Source organism: Acanthochromis polyacanthus, chromosome 22 (genome assembly GCF_021347895.1).
Source record: "Acanthochromis polyacanthus isolate Apoly-LR-REF ecotype Palm Island chromosome 22, KAUST_Apoly_ChrSc, whole genome shotgun sequence".
NCBI lineage: Eukaryota > Metazoa > Chordata > Actinopteri > Pomacentridae > Acanthochromis > Acanthochromis polyacanthus.
In genome coordinates, this window is record NC_067134.1 from 16,450,439 (window position 1) to 16,470,084 (window position 19,646).

The window sequence follows — 19,646 nt, forward strand, 5'->3', positions numbered from 1 at the left end:
ATGAAAATGCAGCTTCCAAGTTTGTAACTGACATTCAATGCAACCCATGTGTTTAGTTCACCTCCTTTTATAGAGAGCAAACCTGCAACTTGTTTGCTCTCCACATAGACTATTAGCTCCTGGCTCTTTAGTTTACAAGTAAAACCACAGAGGAAAAACTCAGCCTGCCTTTATAAATACAACGTCTGCATCCCAAATCCTGGGATGAAAGTGCAGCTTAATGTGGGTCAGACGTTGTCTTTGCTTTTTACTGTCTGTCTGTTTTTACTGTCTGACAAATGAAGGATAAAACGGCAGCAGGAGGGTAATGAATGAAGACCACCAATGTGGCAAACACAGGTTCAAGCACCTGCCTGCTAAACCTCCTTCACCTTAAGATTAAAAATTTGACCTGTGACCTCGCTGTAGAGGGAAAATATCTCTCTTTAGCCTTTTTCTCCTCGTCAGCTGTTTTCCTTCTCAACAGTAGTTTCCAGTCTGTTTGATGTGGGAGGAAGGCGTGCGCTGGCACTGTTTCTTTTCTCTTTTTTTTTTTTTTTTCCAGCCTCCTAAATGTTTTCTTTGGCTGGCACAGCTCGGGCCTGACATCCAACACTCTTCCTCCCCCTCTGTCACTCTTCCTCCCTCCCATCGAGTCCCTCAGTGAAGCAGCTCTACTTCCTACTGTCTGATTTACTTTGAGGGGAATGTATCACCTGTGTGTCGGGGGGTTGCAGCGTGTTCACATAAGGCCATGAAGACCAGACTTGCTTCTGTTTATGCATCTTGTCACGTTCTTTTAAGTCCATTCTGACCCGCTGACTTCCTAATCATAAATCTGCTGGGATCAAACTGGTAACGTGTGAATTTTTTTTAAAGATTTCATCCATCGGAAATCATATAAGCAGCCCCGGCGCTCTCTGAGTGCTTTTCTTGTGTGGAAATGTCACAGATCCAACCTTATACGAGTGCAACGTTTACAGAAAAGTGACCGAGACTTTCATTTTGACACGTTTAGTTGCCGTCAGATTAACTGAAGGAGTACATGTTTGAAAAGACTTGTATGCCTGTGTATTGTTCAATGAATTATTGTAGATGACAAGAACATTTTGACATAAAACATGGATTCTGCCATCACTTCATGATTAAAGTGGTAAACAAAACAAGTGTTCTGCCATTCAGCTCCTCAGTTCACGGATTAATTGTTTAACTTGAGGATTAATCAGTGTAAAACCACTTGCATATTAGTTCCCTCATTACAGCTTTTACATGTAAAGAACCTCTAAGGGTACTCCATATTCTGATCAATTCTGTCTGTCAATCTTCCAGTCGTTCCCGAGCGCCGTGGGCAAAGACGAGGCGTTTCCAGACTCCGTAAAGAACATGATCTCTGCCAGCTACGATCCGGTTTACATCTTTCACCAGGGATTCCTCAAAGAGACGGAGCAGCGGCTGGCTCAGTGGTCAGTGTTTCTCTGGTCTCATTCACAAAAGTTTTTACAGATGTGGGTATTTGGCAAAAAGCTGCAGGCCAAATGAAAATATTGTCCTTCTTTCTAACCGAGAAAAAAAAAGGATAAAACTGGAAAATCAGGAATAGCCATTGACACATTTAATCCAGATGTGAGGAAAAGTTTACCGAAATGTTGGAAATAATGAGGGGAAAAAAAATGCAGCTTTGACATGAGCTGGATCGGAGCAGTTAAGTAGGATGTAAACAGAAGAAGTAGGAAAGTCCAGATTAGTTTTGTTGCTGTTGTGTCACAAATGCAGACAAAAACAAAGGGATTTACTCGACTGTTCTGTGTTCTGTGGCCCAGATTTAGAGAAGAACCAAAGTACAAATGAACTAATTCGAACTCTGGATATTAAACCAGACACAAATGGTGCAACTTTTAGTTCACAAATGAATCCCAAACTTAAACTAACGTACATAAAGTGCCATAAGAAGACCTTAGCTCTAATGTGCACAGCTCAAAGTCCTCACTTCCCTTCTGTGGGAATCTCCTCGGTGTTATTTCTGCTCTGACAGGCAGGAGGACTCACTGCTGAGATGAATGGGATTGTGGGAACTGAATGAAGAGTTTCCAGTCTTGAGCGTGAACCTCAGCTGTGCTCTGACACCTACTGGTGGATCAATGTTACTGCACCTGCGTGAACCTGAAATACTCTCTCTTTTTTCAGGGAGGGCCGATCCAACGCCCACATTAAAGGAGACTATCAGAGAATTGGTGACGTTTTACTGAAGAACATTCAGGGCCTGAGGGTAAATATTCCACATCTGCCTCTTCTTCTTTTGCAGATTTGCATTCAAATATTGAAAGAAGGAGCCTGTGTTGGAGCATTTATCATGTCCTCTTTGCTCCTGATGGTTTCGTCTCTTGTCTTTTGCATCTGCAGCAGTTGACCGTTCATCTGCAGAAGCATTCAGAGTGCCTGGTGGAACTGGAGCGGGCCTGTAGGTAGGTGAACGAAATCTTCAAAACAGAAAAAGCAACAAGTGATTTCACTGGAATATTTGCGATACAGGTATTAGAAATGTAATATTTTACCCGGGCAGTACTGAAAAAAGAAAACTACATCATACAGATATTAAACTACCTATTTTTTAAAAAATTTCTTTCCATACTTGTCTCCTGTCTACTTTGTGTAAACACAGCCTGCAGTTGTTTGTCTCATGTTTTTGTCATTCTGTGTTTCTTTTTGTCATTTTGTGTTCTGGTATATTGGTTGCTTTGTGTGTTGTTTTTGTCGGTTGTTTCCTTTTTGTCTCACATGTCTATTTTTTGTCATTTTGTTCCTTTTTTGTCTCCATTTTTTTGTCACTTTGTAACATTTTTGTCATTTTGTGTCTCATTTTTCAAATATTTTGTCTTATTTTTGTTGTTTTTTGTTCTTTTCTTATCTGACTTTTCTCATTTTGATCATAAAGTAAAATACTACATTGTTCAGTTCCAGATACCTGTGACTGAATGTTTTGTGCCTTTGTACACTATGATCTGTGAGTTGTAATGTGTAAATGATAAACTGAGGCATAATATTGTTGAAATCAACAGAGAAATTTAAGCTTATCATGTTTCATAAAAAAGATTGCATTAAATAAATGTGAACATTTTCAGAATGTGCTTTTTTTGCATTAAAACAAAGGAAAAATGTCGAATTGCCGTTATTTATAGGTTATTATACTCTGATTTTATTGGTCTGACCCACTGGAGATCAAATTGGGCTGATTGTGGAGCCTGAACTAAAATGAGTTTGACACCCCTGGTATAAGGCGCGGCTGATGAACAATCAAACCTGTGAACATTAAGAAAATCAGGCACTTTAGGGCAGGTTTAACCCATCCAGTATTCATTCATCATCATTGTCTTTCTTTTACTGTATTACTTGTTTGCATGTTTCTCTTTTATGGTTGCGACAACAGATGGAAATGACTTCATTAATATGCACTGTCCTGTCCAAATAAATAAAGAACTGAAAACCTTCCCTCTGTGTGCTCAGGTCCGGTCGGAAGGTGGAGTCTCTTTGCCGAGACTTTGAGCAGCAGCGAGTTTGCTACCTTCCCCTCAACATCTTCCTGCTGAGGCCCCTGCACCGCCTGCTGCACTACAAACTGATCCTGGAGCGGCTGTGCAAGCACTACCCGCCCACCCACGACGACTTCAGGGACTGCAGAGGTGCGCGTCATCTCCGCCTCTCATCAGTCGTGCGTGTTTAGATTAGATTTTTCGATATAAAAACGTCCTTTCGTCTTCCTCCAGCCGCCCTCGCCGACATCTCCGAGATGGTGCTGCAGCTTCAGGGCACCATGATGAAGATGGAGAACTTCCAGAAGCTTCTAGAGCTGAAGAAAGATCTCACCGGCATCGACAACTTAGTCACTCCTGGGAGGGTCAGACTCTTGAATTTATTGAATCTTCACTCCGTCAAATTGCAACTAATCATGGGTGTTTGTCGTTTTCACGTCATTTAAAGTGCGTTTGACTTGCAGGAGTTTATTCGGCTCGGCTGCCTCAGCAAGCTGTCAGGGAAGGGCCTCCAGCAGAGGATGTTCTTCCTGGTATCACCTCCACTTCTGTCTCCCAAATGTTCTGCTACTGTCAAAAGCGTGTCTGTAACGCACTGCCCTGTTGTGTCTTTCTCCTCCTTCCAGTTCAGCGATTTCTTGGTGTACACCAGTCGAGGGATGACCCCGTCCAATCAGTTCAAGGTTCACGGTCAGCTGCCTCTCTTCGGCATGACGGTACAGAATCACAGCCACTTTTTGGCGACATTAAGTTGAAATAAAGTGCGTTTGCTTTGCGAGGCTGTTGAGATTCAATCATGTTTTGAAATTAGGGTTATTTTTTGAGCAGGATTTTGAGCATTTCACACTAAAAGCACGTTCTAAAAAATGCCTAAAGTGGGGTTTGTGTGTATCCATACTGTAGTTTTGCGAATAATCCGTGTTTTCTTGCAGATCAGAGAAAGCGAGGAGGAGTGGGGAGTCCCTCATTCGTTCACCTTGTTCGGGCAGCGCCAGTCTGTGGTGGTGGCAGCCAGGTACTCATCAACATGCTTCAAACATCCCTAAAGGGGAAATGTGGGGGAACAAAGAAGACGTACATTATGAATGGAAGCCGCGTGCTTCTAAGAATAACAGTTTTAAAGATTCATGCAGGTCAGCCTCATTAAAAATGGATTTCGTCTCCGCAGGACCTCTCACACGGTTTGATTGTCCTCAAATTAAGCTGCGCGACCCACTTTCCATTCAGGCGCTCTTTCACTGATTACACACTTCCATGTGGTTGTAGAAAAGAGATTGCAGATTGAATTATACGGTTGTGTGGCTGATTGACTGTGTTGCAGGTTGCTGGTTGGCTGGCAAACAGAAAACCAACACAAAAGGTGCCAAAAAAGAGAGAAAAATAGATCATTACATTTCAGAAACGGGATTCTGCTTATGTCCACAGGTAGCACACCCCGGTTTGGTTATGCTGTTTTAGTTTTTTTCTTTCAGGACTTTCCTTGCATTTACAAGATTGACACATGCCACTGACCCTACTGATTTCCACGAGCCAGGTCATGACACAACAAACAACGGTTTATGTAACATTTTTTTAGTTTTAACCTTAGTGCGTCCTGTTTCATCAAAAGTACCTTTTATCTTGTGTGCAAGAGTCCAATACATGTTTCCTATGCAATAGAAGAGGATAAAATGTGCAAAACTACTAGCCTAGCCGCGCTAGACAACCCACGGCAACGAATTTAATTCTCTGCCAGGGTGGGTCTTGTTACCCTCCATAAGGCTCGAGGCTGGATGCTCCTAAAACTGGCCGGACCAATCACCATGAAGTGTAGAGTCAGAAGGCGGGCGTAACGAAGTGACGACAGAGGCGCGACGATTCTGACAGAAACAACCGGCGCACAATAAACAGTTATCTTTCGACTCGGCTTTGGCCACAGCCCTTAAATATTTGAAGCTAAAATTCAACTTGAAAGATAAACAAAGGACGGCACTGAAGTGTTTCATTGAGAAGAAAGATGTATTTGGACTTATGCCGACGGGATATGGCAAATCCTTAATATACCAGTTGGCTCCGCTGGTTGGGAAGCTAATGGGACTTAGCCACAATCCGCCGGCGCTCTAGGAACTCCGTCAGCCTATTCGTTGCACTGATTGGTTGAAAACCTACCCAATTGCTGCAGAGTGATTTGAAAGACAACCTTTTAGCCCGCCTCCCTCCCTGTCGAGCTTCCCTAGACCCTTGTGCCTTCAGAACATGGGTCTAGCACGGCTAGGCTACAAAACTATAACTGGAGCGTACCAAGTTTGGTTTCCCAGTTTCTTTGAGCTGGTGTTTGGTTCATCTGTTTACATGATTTTACTGCAGTTTGTCCTTCATTCAGGTTGCTAAAATCAGATTTATCGTTGCTGTCTGCAGCTGTGCGTCAGAGATGGAGCGCTGGGTGGAGGACATCAGGATGGCCATTGACCTGGCAGAGCAGAGCAGCAGCCCGAACAATGATCTGCTCTCCACCAGCCCCTCTGACAACAGTAAGTGTTTCCTCTGCTCGGTAATGCTCCCAGTTCAACCCTCAGGGCCTCGCCGTTTCGCTTTACTCACCTCGATTTTCCCCTTCATTCGAACCAATAAACCCAAACGTCTGCTTGTCTAACCTGCTGTACCCAAACGTCACTTCATCTTCGAGTCTTGCAGGATTGTGGGAACCAGAGTCTCTATTTGGCTAGCCATACCATAAAAGCTGCCAAAAATGTTTAGTCGAGACACGAGCGCTGTGTTTACATGTGCGAGTGACAAAATCCCACAGCTGAATTTAACCCTCCGAATACCAAACTGTTTCTATGTCGTTTGCGTTTTCCCTCACTGTGGGGTAATTTTTCACTGCAATACCTCCATGGAAAGAGCAGAATCATGACTAGAAGTACAGAGAATTGCATAAAACATGAAAAAAATAAAAACAAAAGTTGAATTTCTTTGGCTATATATTTTTACAAAAGTGAAAACAAACAAGAATCAACATGTATAGCATTTTTAAAATGTTACAAACACTGAAAAACAAACAGTGATGGATCGAAATATAGATATTTTATTATTTACATTTTTAGAACCTCTACAGACTTTTCCACACCAGTCTGCACAGTAAAACTAGACGCATGCTGAATGTGTGCCAACAATTTGCTCCTCTCTATACTGTTTTTCAGCAATTTTATTGATAGTGTCTTTATTTTTCTCCTCAATCTCTAATCTTTCATTTGTTTCCATACTTACTACACATACTTTGACTACATTCTTTTGAATTTGTTTCCCTCCTTGTCTCCCATCGGTTCAGTGTATACCCAGCCTGCAGTTCAACCCAGGTCTCACAATTTTGGTCACGCGACTGTTGGTTGCACCTGAACGGCTTCAGGGTTGAGTCGATGAGTGCCATTTTTTTAGTTTTTTTTACAGAATCTGGTTCGCTGGACGCTTTTACTATGAAATATCAATGTTTTTAAGCTTACATTTGGTTGATTTTCCAGATAAAATAACCCATCAAACATGATTGAGTTCAAGGACTGTCTGAAAACTGAAACTCCAACTCTTCTTTCAGTTTCTGAGTTACTGGGTTTAAACCGGTTTGCACAGTGCCTTGGTGGTTAGCGCTGTCGCCTTGCAGCTAGAAGATCTCCAGTTCGCATCCTGGCTATCCTGGGATCTTTGTACATGGAGTTTGCATGCTCTCCCTGTGCGTGCTTGGGTTTTTTCCGGGTACTGGGGAGTCGAAAAACATGCTGAGGTTAATTGATGATTCTAGATTTTCTGTAGGTGTGACTGTATCTACATGTAGCCCTGTGATAGACTGGTGACCTGTCCAGGGTGTCCTCTGTCTCACCCTAAGTCAGCTGGGATAGACTCCAGCCCTCCACGACCCTCATGAGGATTAAGCCATGTATAGATGATGAATGCATGGTTTTAGACCCTCTGGTGTTTTTGGGGTTCAAAGGGTGAATGTGACACAATAGCTTCGGCTGGGACCTTCCATCTTTCCTGACTGGTGATATTCACTTCCATCAATAAGGTCTTTCTCTAAGGGAAATAGACCAGCGCATACCTGTATTACTCCCACAGATGGGGAAGAAGCCTTTCAGTCCCTCTCTCTTTTTTTAGTCTTTGACACGACAGGCGGCAGCTTTCAGCACCTCATGAATAATCTCTTTGGATTGTTCCAGCTGGTCTTTCATCATATTTTTAATGTCACCTGATATATGTAGGTGCAGTCCCCAGCTGTCGCCTCTTTTCTCCTCTTCTTTTTCTCATTCTTCATCGTAAAATGCCTGTCAAGGCGTTCAATGAGGCCTCCACCTGGTGACCTTTGCTTTGACGTCTTCATTATCTCTCATTTTAACTCAAACACTTAGAGTATTTCCTTACAAGTGACAACAAAAGGGTGATTTTATTTAATTTTTTTTGGGAGCAGGGATTAGTGAAATTGCTTTGATCACTATTTTGGTTCAGTTCTTTGTTCTGTAACGGAGAAACTTCTCTATGTACAGGTTATATACAGTAATTTAGTGTCTATGAATACTGCAGCCTGGCCAGAGAAAGCCAAAATGTTTACCTCCCCCTGTAACATGTTAAACTGCCATCAGTATCCAGTCATGTGTAATAAAACAGTCTTCAGGATGAGTCAACAACCAGCTTTGCAACAATAGAAGTTGCCTCTTTTACAGTTTGTCAGCTGCCTTTAATGCACTTTTGCATTCAACTCATGGAAGTGTTTGTATTGTCAGTATTTGTTTGGAAGCAGAGCATAAGTGTGTTCCTTACTTTGCATTTGTTTTTAAGTTCAGATTTGGCCGTGCCAAAGCCACAAAATTGCAAAGCTCCACGTTCAACATTCAGAAGACCAAAACTGACGTGCGTGTTGGAAACGCCTCCCCGCTGCTTTCAGGTTTCATTTAAAACCAGAGCAAACAAAAACTAATCCCGCCAACGTCTTCTCCCTGTTGGTTCCGCTCCGTGTGTGTCTGTTTCTACGGTCCATCGAACCGGAGCAGAACAAACGCGAAGCGAACAAGATCCTCAGTCGAGACTCACTGAGCTGAAATGAGAAGAGTGCACATTAATTAGATGAATAACAAATAAAAATCACTTTAACGTTCGGTTTTACAATGCAGCGCTGGAGGGACTAGCATGCACTAACATGTACCAACATGTATGCACTGGACTGGCTGAACAACAACAGAGTCTCAGATTACAACACATTTGGAGTGTGGCTTCAGTCTCTGCTGAGGACTCATTTCTTCGCTGTGCTTCGAAAGATCTTTGCTGCTATAATAAGACTATATTCATTTAAAGCACAATATGATAAGACATTTTCCACCAACACATCGTGAAGACTTTGTAGCATCATTATATTTACGCTACCGTTCAAACGTTTGGGGTCACTCAGAAATGTTATTTTTGAAAGAAAAGCTTTTTTTTTTTTTCAATCAAGATAACATTGAATTAATCAAAAAATACAATCTAGACATTGTTAATGTGGCAAATGACTGATTTTTAATGGAATATGTCCATAGAGGTGCAGAGGAACATTTCCAGCAACCATCACTCCTGTGTTCTAATGCTACATTTTGTTAGCTAACGGTGTTGAAAGGCTAACTCATGATTAGAAAACCCTTGTGAAATTATGTTAGCACATGAATAAAAGTGTGAGTTTTCATGGAAAACGTGAGCTTGTCTGGGTGACTGCATGTTTTCGTGTTTTAACACTTTGAACATCAAAAACCCTTGAACTACTTGTGGTCTTCTACTGAATAATCATGTTTAAGGTGCAGTTCTGTTGGTGAAATCTAAGCTATAAGTTAATCAAAACCGCTTTAAAATAAACCCTTTACCCAGACTTTGTAAAAAAAAAAAACACAAAACATCTGCACTCCTCGGATCAACGGTCAGTTCACATGATTTCTGAGAGTCTTCGGATGAACTGCAGGCACTGTCTACGCAGAGCTGAATGGAGACGAGTGTGAAAACAAACGACAAATCTAAGTAGCAGAACATCAATAGTTTGTCCAGTTAGCTTTTTTTTTCAAGTATTGGGAACACCTGCATTTAAAGATGATGATTTCAGGTCTTTTACTTCTTGTACAATAATCAGCCAAAGAAATTAAAGTTACGTTTTTTTAATAATTTCTGCACAAAAGACATTTGTGAGTCTCTCTGCTTCCAGTCATGTTTGCTCTGTTTCAGTAGAAGTGCAGGACTTGAAAAGTGAAGAAGAGGACAAAAAACAACCAACAAACTGCTTGGAAAAGGGAAAATAAGTGCTGCAGAGCTGCAATATTATGTCTGGATGTCTGTTTTGTTTTCATCCATTTCACAAGAAAAAACTCATTATCTGTGTTTATTAAAAATGACGCTAGAAGACGAAATGAAACTAATTTTCCGCTTCATTAAAGAGACTCATTAGACAAATATTTGGCTTGAAAACAAAACAGAAAAACTTCACAATAATGCTGCTGCCAGAAGATGATGTTGATGTCATTATTAAAGTTAGTTCAACTGAAAGCAATGCGAGTCCTCCTGACAGGAGCATAAATAACCGTATGATTCACATTAATACCAGCATGTTTGGCCTCCTCAGAGCTGTCGGAGGACGGTGGAGGCGATCAGGAGTCGGAGGAGGAGCTCGGCGGCTCGCGCTCGTCTCTGGAGCGTCAGGGTCACCGTGGCAACACCACCGTGCACGTCTGCTGGCACCGCAACACCAGCGTCTCCATGGTGGACTTCAGCGTCGCCGTGGAGGTACGGCGCTGAGTTTTCTAACCGTCTCTCCTCAGACATCACACTCCTGCTGCGTCCTCTTCCGATCTGTTGTCCTTCCTTCTGTCCCAGCATTCTCCATCCTTCCTTCATGTCATGTTCTGTCCTCTTTTATACTCTCCATTTTCACCCGTCTGTCTCTGTTAATGGGAGCATTTGTTAATTCGTGACTTGTTAGTTTGCAGTGTCCCTGTCAAATAAATACATAAAAAGTCTGTACACACTCATAGAGGTCAGTCATGAGTTGATGAGGCCCCTCAGTAGCCTTCAGGGGCCCCAACCAACAGTCTGTCCTTTAGTGACCCCTGCTGGATAAAAGATGTACTGCAACTACAGAGACTTGCTTTATATAGAGCAAGGGCGTCAAACTCATTTTAGTTTAGCCCAGTTTAATCTCAAGTGGGCCAGATCAGTAAAATCATAACATAACCTATAAATAACCACAACTCCAAATCTTTCCTTAGTTTTGGTGCAAAAATAAATTCTGAAAAGATTTACATTTAAGGAATTATCTTTTTACAAAACATTATGAACAGCCAGAAATGTCTTGAGAAAAATAAATTCAGTTTCAACAATAGTTTGAATACAGATAATTCAGTTTGTCATCTACACATTATAACCTGCAGATCACAGTGTCCACAAATACACAAAACGGAGACAAAAAGAGACAAAAAAATTAGACGAAAAAGCTACAAAGCGACCAAAAAATACACAAATGGCAAAAATGAGATAGAAATTACACAAACAAGACAAAAAAGACAGAAGCAAGAAATACAACAACATAACATAGTAAGATAAAAGCGAGACAAATAGGAGCAACAAAACAACAAAAACACGAGACGAACGACAAGTCAGACAAAAACAACAAAAACAAGACAAAATATTACAAAAATGAGACGCAAAGTGACAGAAGAACAAACAGCAATTTAGTATTTTGCTTTATGATCAAAACAACTTGTCATGATCTGGAAATTACTTAAATTAGTAATTTTACAAATTTGCAATTTACAGGTAATGTCTGCTCTGTAATTTTTACACTTTACAAAGTCGTCCCACGGGCCAGATTGGACCCTCTAGTGGGCCGGTTTTGGCCCACGGGCCGCATGTTTGAAACCCCTGATATAGAGGAATTCATCTAAAAAAACATAGATATGGCATGTAGGAATATGTCCAGAAAAGGAGACAAACATGTGAGAATATATGTCCTAAAATCCACATTATTTTCATTTTTTTTGCTCTGTCTTGTCATCTCATATTAAAGGAGAGTAATTGCAAATATCAGGTTTCTCTTTCCCATCATTTCCCTCCCTTTTAAACATAAAAGTAGAAAAAGATCTTTTATGGAATCCCTTCTTCTCTTACTTCCGGCCTTGTGTTTGCAGAACCAGCTCTCCGGAAACCTGCTGCGAAAGTTCAAGAACAGTAACGGCTGGCAGAAGCTCTGGGTGGTTTTCACCAACTTCAGCCTCTTCTTCTACAAGTCACACCAGGTCAGACATGCAGGAATGTGCTAAAAATGACCCTGTAAATAAGCAGGCATGGTCTCTTTTTTTCGCTTCATTTTCATTTGTTGCATTCAAGTTGTTCGTTTAGTTTAATTAGCTGGTTTTCCTCCCTGTCTGGCTGCTCCCCCTGCAGGACGACTACCCTCTGGCCAGCCTCCCTCTGCTCGGCTACTCCGTCACCGTCCCAGCGGAGTCAGAAAACATCCACAAGGATTACGTCTTCAAACTCCACTTCAAATCTCACGTCTACTACTTCAGATCAGAGAGCGAGTACACATTTGAAAGGCGAGTATTCCACCTCAGTTCAGCACATTTTTAAGCTTGCACAGAAGACAACGTGCAATTGAAGTGTAAATCGGTCGAAGAAATGACATAATAAGGTGCCAGAAACGCTGATATTTACAAAAAAGGTGCAAAGATTGTTGGTGTTTGCAGTAAAATAGAGTATTACAAAAGTACGAAATGGTGCAATGTGAAAACAGCACCAGGATTATTGGTTCTATATGGGATGGCAACGATACTGTTTGCTTGTTGCATGTTATCATGTTTAAGTGAGCTTCTGACACTTTCATTTTAAATTAATCACAGTTAATCGCATGATTTTTCTGCGATTAATCACCGACATTATGCAGAATTTCCTTGACAGAAGTAGTGTATTGCGCACTTTTATTACTCCTGCGCCAAAGAAGCGAGTGGAATGTATGTGACGATCGGCACTGGTCTGTCTGTCTGTGTGCAACATTACTCAAAAATTGACCAACGGATTTTGATCAAATTTTCAGGGAAGGCCAGAAATGACACAAGGACCAAGTGATTTGATTTTGGCAGTGATGCAGCGAATCGCGTGACTTAAATATATAGAGGGCGGCGGGAATTGATGGGACACGGAAACACCCCCACAATTGAATCAGTTGTTTCTTGTATCATTTCTGGAAAAGTCCCGATAAGTCCGCAGCGGTTGATTTGTAGTAAGATCGCAATCATGTGATCGTCAGCAGGCAGTGTTCACCTGTTGTCATAGTTACAGTGACGCCATGCCGCTATCTTGCAATTATACAGAAATCTTTAACAAATCCGTGGATCCAGACTATACGCCACATCACTGCCAAAATCTAGTCACTTGATCCTTGTGTCATTTCTGCCCTTCTCTGAAAATTTCATCCAAATCCGTTAGTCTGTTTTTGAGTAATGTTGCGAACAGACGGACAGACAAACAAATGGCAATCATCACATAACTCTCCTGCATTCCTTGGCGGGGTAATGACAATCGAAGCTTCAAACTGCTCAATCAAACCGCTAAAGTGACTTCAATAACGTCGAATGTTTGGGTATTTTTTTCCCCAGGTGGATGGAGGTGATCCGCAGCGCCACCTGCTCCGCCAGCCGCTCACTGCCCAGCACCAGGAAAGACCTTTACTGATGAATCCTCCTCATTGTTGCCGCCTGGTCACCAGAAGAGACTCTTATTACAGCCACAGAATGGTGGTGCACGCAGCAGACACTAATTAATACCTCTGAACAGCTGATTCACCCTCACTCAGAGCTCCTCCCTCCTATTACACACTTCCTGCACCACTAACGTGCACAAACTGGAAGCACAAAATCCTGCCGGTGGTGTTTTCCCCCCCACTTTATTCAGTGTTGTTCACATGCACACACCCACGAAACCACAGAGGGTTTAATTTTTTTATCATAAACCTGAATAAAATGCATTAAAACAAGGGTTTGTGCACCATATTGTATTACTTCCTCGCTCTTTGTATGTTTTTCAAATTAGGAAAAGAGGTTTTAATCATTTCTACGTGACAAGCTGTGTGCATGTGAACGCACTTTTAAAAAATCGGTCACAATCTTCATATAGTTTGGTGATTTAAATGTGATGGACACAATAGCAGAGTCATGTTTTCCTTTTTATAAGGCGACTTTTTGTACAGTACTTTGATACACTGTGAAATGTTCTTCTCGATCATCTTTCTTGATTATTTTTTCTTATTTGTTTTGGTCCCGTTTAAGGGGGGACAAACTGATTTCAACACTTTGAACTTGCTTCCAAAGCCAACTGAGATTTTGCTGGTCTATTGCCAATTACCTTCTCTTCAGTATTCCTCCAGTTGTCTGGATTTTTCTATTTTAAATAAAGATCGGAAAAATAATGTGTTCATATGGAGGGGAAAAGTGATTATTGAGAAATGTGTCCATTTTCTTTTGTTTGAAATCAACTTTTCTTTTTTTTTTAATTGCTTTTTAACAAGGAATCATGGTTACTTACGTTCTAAATATTTTTTTCATTTTATCGTTTATATTTAATTCATATTTAAGTGGCTAAATTATGGCTAAAACTATACTATTAATTAAACAAATTTACCTGACAGATCTTAAAATTCAGGTTAGGACCCTACAAAATTTGTATGTTAATCTGAATAATTTAAACATTACATAAAATACACATTTACCTGACGAAATTGAGTGTTATTGCTAAGATCATACAGTATTTTTCTTGTAAATTTACTTGGATGAATTAACTATTAAGATCAAGACCACACAATATTATTTAATATACAAATTTTACCTGACTAATTTCGATGCCCTACAGTATTTTTAATTACATAAAATGCATTTAAGTAATTTAAATATTATTAAGACCCTGAAGCATTTATTATGTATATAATAATTTAAATATTCTAGGTACGACCCCAGAATATTATTTATTACATGATTGTGTCTCAGTAATTTAAATATTATGTTTCAGACTTTCTTGTAGAAGGTTGATAAAACTCCACAAACTACCAATAAACCCATTATTACTCCGCCAAGGAACGCGGTGCAGTATTGTGATGATCGGTGTTGGTTTGTCCGTCTGTCTGCCCGTCCGTTTGCAACAGTATGCAAAAACGGACGAACAGATTTGGATGAAATTTTCAGGGATGGTCAGAAATGACACAAGGACCAATTAGTTAGATTTTGGTAGTGATGCAGCTTATAGTCCGGATCCACGGATTTGTCGGAAATCACACATCGACTCAGCAGCCTTGGCAAAGTACTGCTCTCTGAGTGCATCATGAGGCAGAAGTTGTTCAGGTCAGACTGAAAGACCTCCGAGAAAAGTTCCCAAAGTTTTTATTTGGTTTTACAGGAACAATCTGGAATGCTTTGCTCATAAACACAGAGGCATCTCTCCATCTGAGTCCAATAAAAAAACAGTCGCATGCATTAACGCTGGGAATGAATGTTGTCAAACAGGCTACGGATGATTCAGTGACAGAATTTAAATTGTGATCCGAAACAAGTTAACACAAGGCTGATCTGATAGTAGGTGTGGCATTAGAATTATTATCTAGTGTACAATTTTCAATTCACTTGGCTACGACTGCATTTTCTACGTTTGTGCAGTTTTTCTGCGCCACTTTTTGTGTCTTTTTTGCATCGATTAATGATGGAAGAGTCTTTGTGTTTAGGTGTGCGTGGAGGGGTCACAGAAGCTCGTAATTCATATTTTGAGAGTAAAAAAAGACCCAGAGCTGAAGAAAAAGACGTAGTGGAGGTATCACTGTATCAAAAAGTGACATTTAAACAGTTTTTCAAAATAAAAGTCCTCATCTTCATATCAACACTATAACAAGCACCCAAGATTCATATAATTAGCATCAGTACATATGTTTACCTGTTACACAGACAGTTGGCTCTGATATCAGTATAAACTATAGTATTCTAAGTTAATATTTCTGTAGATACAGCTCATATTGTAGGATTTACACAAAAATAAAAGCTCTTTAGTTTGACTGTAATGCTTCCAATTACAATCAATTCTGGATCCTGTACAATACTTGAGGACTTCCAGAGGATCTCTACATGGACCAGAAGTGTGCTTTCTTGGTAAATGGAGGCTCTAGGTAGATTCCAGAACAGGACCGCTCCATCAGTCTCGCTCTTCTCTGTACACGTACTTCAGGCCGTGATCTCCATTTGCGTCGTAGCTCTCGAAGCATCGCAGCGCCTTCCACTCTGACTGGTACGACGTCGTGTTGTAGATAAACGCCTCCGTGATGCTTCCCGGTGACGGCGCCGCCTCCCCTCCGTCCGGCTTCCCCACCCACTCCTTCACCTCCAGCTGCACCACGTTCCGCTGGTACCAGGTGGGGACGCTTTCGAAGTCGTCCAGGAACTTCAGCATCTGGTCGTCCACTCTGTAGACCTCGCCGTGGACCCTGTGGCCCTGGCCGGGGATGTTGAGGAGGAAGGGGATGTTGTACTTGCTGGTGATCACGAGCGGGAACTTCTCGGTGGTGAGCGCTGAGCCGAGGTACTCCGCCTTCCCGTTGGCGGGGTCCAGCATGCGGTAGTAGTTGGGCTGCCCCTTCTTCAGGGTGCCATAGACGAAGATACGAGTCATGAGGATGGAAGATGGCAGACGAACCTGAGAAATAAAGAAACAAACGAGTGCGAGCATTAGTATTTGTCCGTGAATTTTGCTCCCGTCACAGTCAGCTGGGATAGACTCCAGGCCCCCCATGACCCTAATATGGATTAAGCGGTGTATAGATAATTGATGGATGGGTGAAATCAACATGTACAACATTTTTTCAAGTATCCACCTGAGTTATCAACACTGGAAAATGGCGGCTCTACAAACTACAGATATTTTGCTGCTTACATTTTCAATTAAATTTGTTTCTATGCTCGTCTCCCGTCACCTCTGTGCAAACGCAACCTGCAGTTCGGCAGAGTTTTGAATTCTTTTCATGTAACCGTTGGTCACAGGTGAGTCAGTCATGGCTTCATAGTTGCGCCAGGGAGGGCAGAATCTTTTGCTTTTACAGAATTTGATGAATGAAAAAGGCCTATTTTTGGTGAATTTTTAAATGAGTGTTTTTTGGTAATTTTTTTTAAGGCAACGTGCCTTTATAACCTGGCTGCACGTTTTGGGGTTCAGTGGATTGGGGAGCTGCTATTTGCCTCAAAGTGTTTTTGCTTTATTCTGATTATTATTCTGTTTTTCTGCCAAACAACTGAGGACATTTCTGGAGACTTTCATACATGTGGAAAACTGAAGTGCATTTAGACTGGCTGGTGTCCACACGCATTTTAATACATTTATAGGAATGTAATAAAAGACAAGGGAAACAAAAGCAGATTGCTGCTAAAACATTTATAATGTGGATAAAAGTCACACACACAGAAGCATCCGTGCATCTTTTCACTAATCCTGACAAGAAATGATAAAGAAAACAATCAGCAGATTAATCAGTAACCTAAAAACAAAGACTCACATTAGAAAATAGAGCAAAGAAGTGTCATTTTTCTTTCTTATATGTGGTTTTAATTCCTAGGGTTGGCATGTAAACATAAAGGAGGTGTCTAATGTGACAAATATCTTCCATAGGTATCTTACTTCTTGCTCTTTGGACTTTGTTATTGCAAAGCATCATCAGTTCAATAATTAATTCACTGTGAGGGGCTGACTCTGACCAACACTGTGTACTAAGTTCATCTCAGCAGGAAGATCCTTCAGTCACAGTACGGAGGGAGTGAAATACTAGTTCACAGTTATTACAATAACAAGACAGCAGCTGCAACAACAGGCTTCAAAATACAGGGTGCAGTAATTAAAAATGTCTGAACATGTCTAAGGGCTGAATTAAACCGACGGAAATACCAAAAACACGAACAATATTCAAAACATTCGCTGTTTAGTAACGCATTTCTCCGCAAGTCCTTTAGTTTGCATTATTATGAATAAACAGATCTGAATTATGAACCTAACTGCGGTTAAGGTAAGTAAAGTCTCACCTGGAATGAGGAACAGAAACTCATCCGACCGCAAAAGCCGAAGGACACGCGATCACGTCTGCGCATGCGCAGAATCAGACGAGCTGAACACGGAAGTAACCGACCGTCCACCAAAATAAATAAACGTATAACCTGATAAAACCCCACATTTAGATGTAAGGACACTGTGAGAAATCTGAGGGCTGCTGGAGGAATAAATAAATAAATTCATTCATTGATTAAAAAAAAGAAGAAATGCCTCAGCACAGTCTGATTTATATGTGTTACTCTACACTAGTGAATTGTCCTTTAAAGTAAATTAATAGTACATTTAAAATATTGTTTATTTTTGTCAATATATTTTGGATTTTCTATTTGTTAGTTTTGCAGGATTTTATTTATTTTATGTTTTCTTTTTTCCTTGTTGATATGATTAGAGTTTTTCCCTCTTGGTAACTACAGACTGTATGCTGCAACTTGTACAAAAAAAAAACTTTTTGTTATTAATAAATGTTTATCAAAAATCAGCTGTCTGAAAACTGCATTTTATTAACTGATTTTATATATTATTTTTCCCCATTTTACCTGAACAGTTTAAGTGTTAGGGTTCAGACTTCTTCTTACACAAGATCTGAAGGAAGGTCATTAAAAAAACAGAGGTAAAGCATTTACTTTTAAACTTTTACAGTAAAGCTTGAATTGTGATGACTTTTTTGTTTATTGTTTAAAAGAAAAAAAACAAAACTAAATTTCTGACAGCTTCAATATGTCAGTTCTCAACATTGTTGGTATCAAAGTGAACAAATAACGAAGAATGCCTTCAAAACTGAACAAAATAAACATCACATCATCAAATTAACATTTAGTAGTGCTGTCATTAGCATGCAGTAGAGCTCTAATCCTGGCTGTCATGTTCCCGAAGAACACACTCTGGAGGGGTCCAATTCTTCTTGAATTACTGCTTTTATTCTTCTAAATTCTTTGGTTTGTGCTTCTAAAAGTCCATCAGTGTGGGTGGAACACTGGACACCAGTTTGGTTTGATCACTGCTGCTGAAACTTCTGTGATGTCATTTGTCATATATCTTTAACAGGAATTATAAGTGGTCAGAAATCCACTGCTAGTTGTGATTCCATCCCACAGCCCGTTAAAACTCGTTTACAATGTATCTACAATGGACCCCAGTAAACTAATAAAGATTATTACTGTGATATTAAAGAGCCACAACGTGCTTTCATAAAAACTGCACTGAAGTTGTCTCGGGAGGAGATTCTGTTTCCTCTCTTGAATGCAAACATTTTTCATCCGACTCCTGACGGCAGAGTGAGTGTTTGTTGAGATGAGCTGGAACAATAACTCGGCTCACGAATTAACATCCATCTTTGCCTCAGCGGACATTCGACATTCGGTCCAGCAGCAAAACAACCTGCCGGCTCACCTCGGCCCAGCTCCAAAAATCTAATAAATGTTCGAGTTTGGCAGAAAGAAAGGAAATCAGCAACTCAGGTAAAGCAATAAGAAAAGATTTGTCCCTAAAAATGCGCTTGTGGCTCAGCCTGTCTTTTCGCCCCTTTCTCTCTTTGAGCTCATGTCAGTCCAGTTTAGTGTTATGAAACAGAGATGGTGTAATTAAAAGCAACAGACATAGTGGATGATAGCAAAAACCTAATAAACGGAGCAAAAACTTCATAACAGATCATCTGCAAAAGCCAATTAGGGAGCGATAACAAGATATTAGAAAGGATATTATGAAAGAATATTATATTTTCACTCTCTTGCTACATTTCATGACAGTGACAAACTGTTTAATTAATTTCTCGTTGTTTTTCTCAGTTTCTGTAACAGTTTTCATTATTTCAAGGTTGTTTTTTGTAGATTCACAGCTATTTATGCATTTTTTGTGATGAATATATCACCAACTACAGTCACTCTCTTTCTTTCTCTTAATAGAGCTGAAGGGGAGATAAAAAGCATAAATGGATTGTAAATGCTTTTTCATATATAGACACTACAGTTCGAAAGTTTGCAGTCACCCAGAGAATTTCGTGTTTTCCATGAAAACTCACACTTTGATTCATGTGCTAACATG

At 40.5% G+C, this 19,646-nt stretch overlaps 2 protein-coding genes across 3 annotated transcripts in view; one reads left to right on the top strand and one right to left on the bottom strand.

The window, feature by feature from the left end:
- Nucleotides 1-13,952, top strand: part of LOC110965668 (FERM, ARHGEF and pleckstrin domain-containing protein 1-like) — an 80,745-nt gene extending 66,793 nt beyond the window's left edge. Inside the window, exons 16-28 of one of the 2 annotated variants that reach the window (XM_051943452.1) lie at nt 1,309-1,442; nt 2,164-2,245; nt 2,380-2,441; nt 3,481-3,656; nt 3,741-3,871; nt 3,971-4,039; nt 4,133-4,222; nt 4,439-4,521; nt 5,904-6,016; nt 10,108-10,268; nt 11,669-11,776; nt 11,925-12,076; nt 13,136-13,952. In XM_051943452.1, the coding sequence (XP_051799412.1) occupies nt 1,309-1,442; nt 2,164-2,245; nt 2,380-2,441; nt 3,481-3,656; nt 3,741-3,871; nt 3,971-4,039; nt 4,133-4,222; nt 4,439-4,521; nt 5,904-6,016; nt 10,108-10,268; nt 11,669-11,776; nt 11,925-12,076; nt 13,136-13,211 (1,437 nt within the window). In that variant the 3' untranslated portion in view covers nt 13,212-13,952. Of the gene's footprint in view, nt 1-1,308; nt 1,443-2,163; nt 2,246-2,379; nt 2,442-3,480; nt 3,657-3,740; nt 3,872-3,970; nt 4,223-4,438; nt 4,522-5,903; nt 6,017-10,107; nt 10,269-11,668; nt 11,777-11,924; nt 12,077-13,135 lie in introns of both variants that reach the window. The other variant, XM_051943451.1, reaches the window with a different exon arrangement.
- A 939-nt stretch (nt 13,953-14,891) lies between these two features.
- On the bottom strand, nt 14,892-17,680 carry LOC110965667 (gamma-glutamylaminecyclotransferase). The gene is made up of 2 exons (XM_022214790.2): nt 17,579-17,680; nt 14,892-16,205 (listed from the first exon to the last, which is right to left on the bottom strand). Exons 1-2 carry the CDS (start codon nt 17,642-17,644, stop codon nt 15,708-15,710), a joined length of 564 nt encoding a protein of 187 aa, XP_022070482.2. The 5' UTR covers nt 17,645-17,680; the 3' UTR covers nt 14,892-15,707.
- Between the last annotated feature and the right edge of the window lie 1,966 nt (nt 17,681-19,646).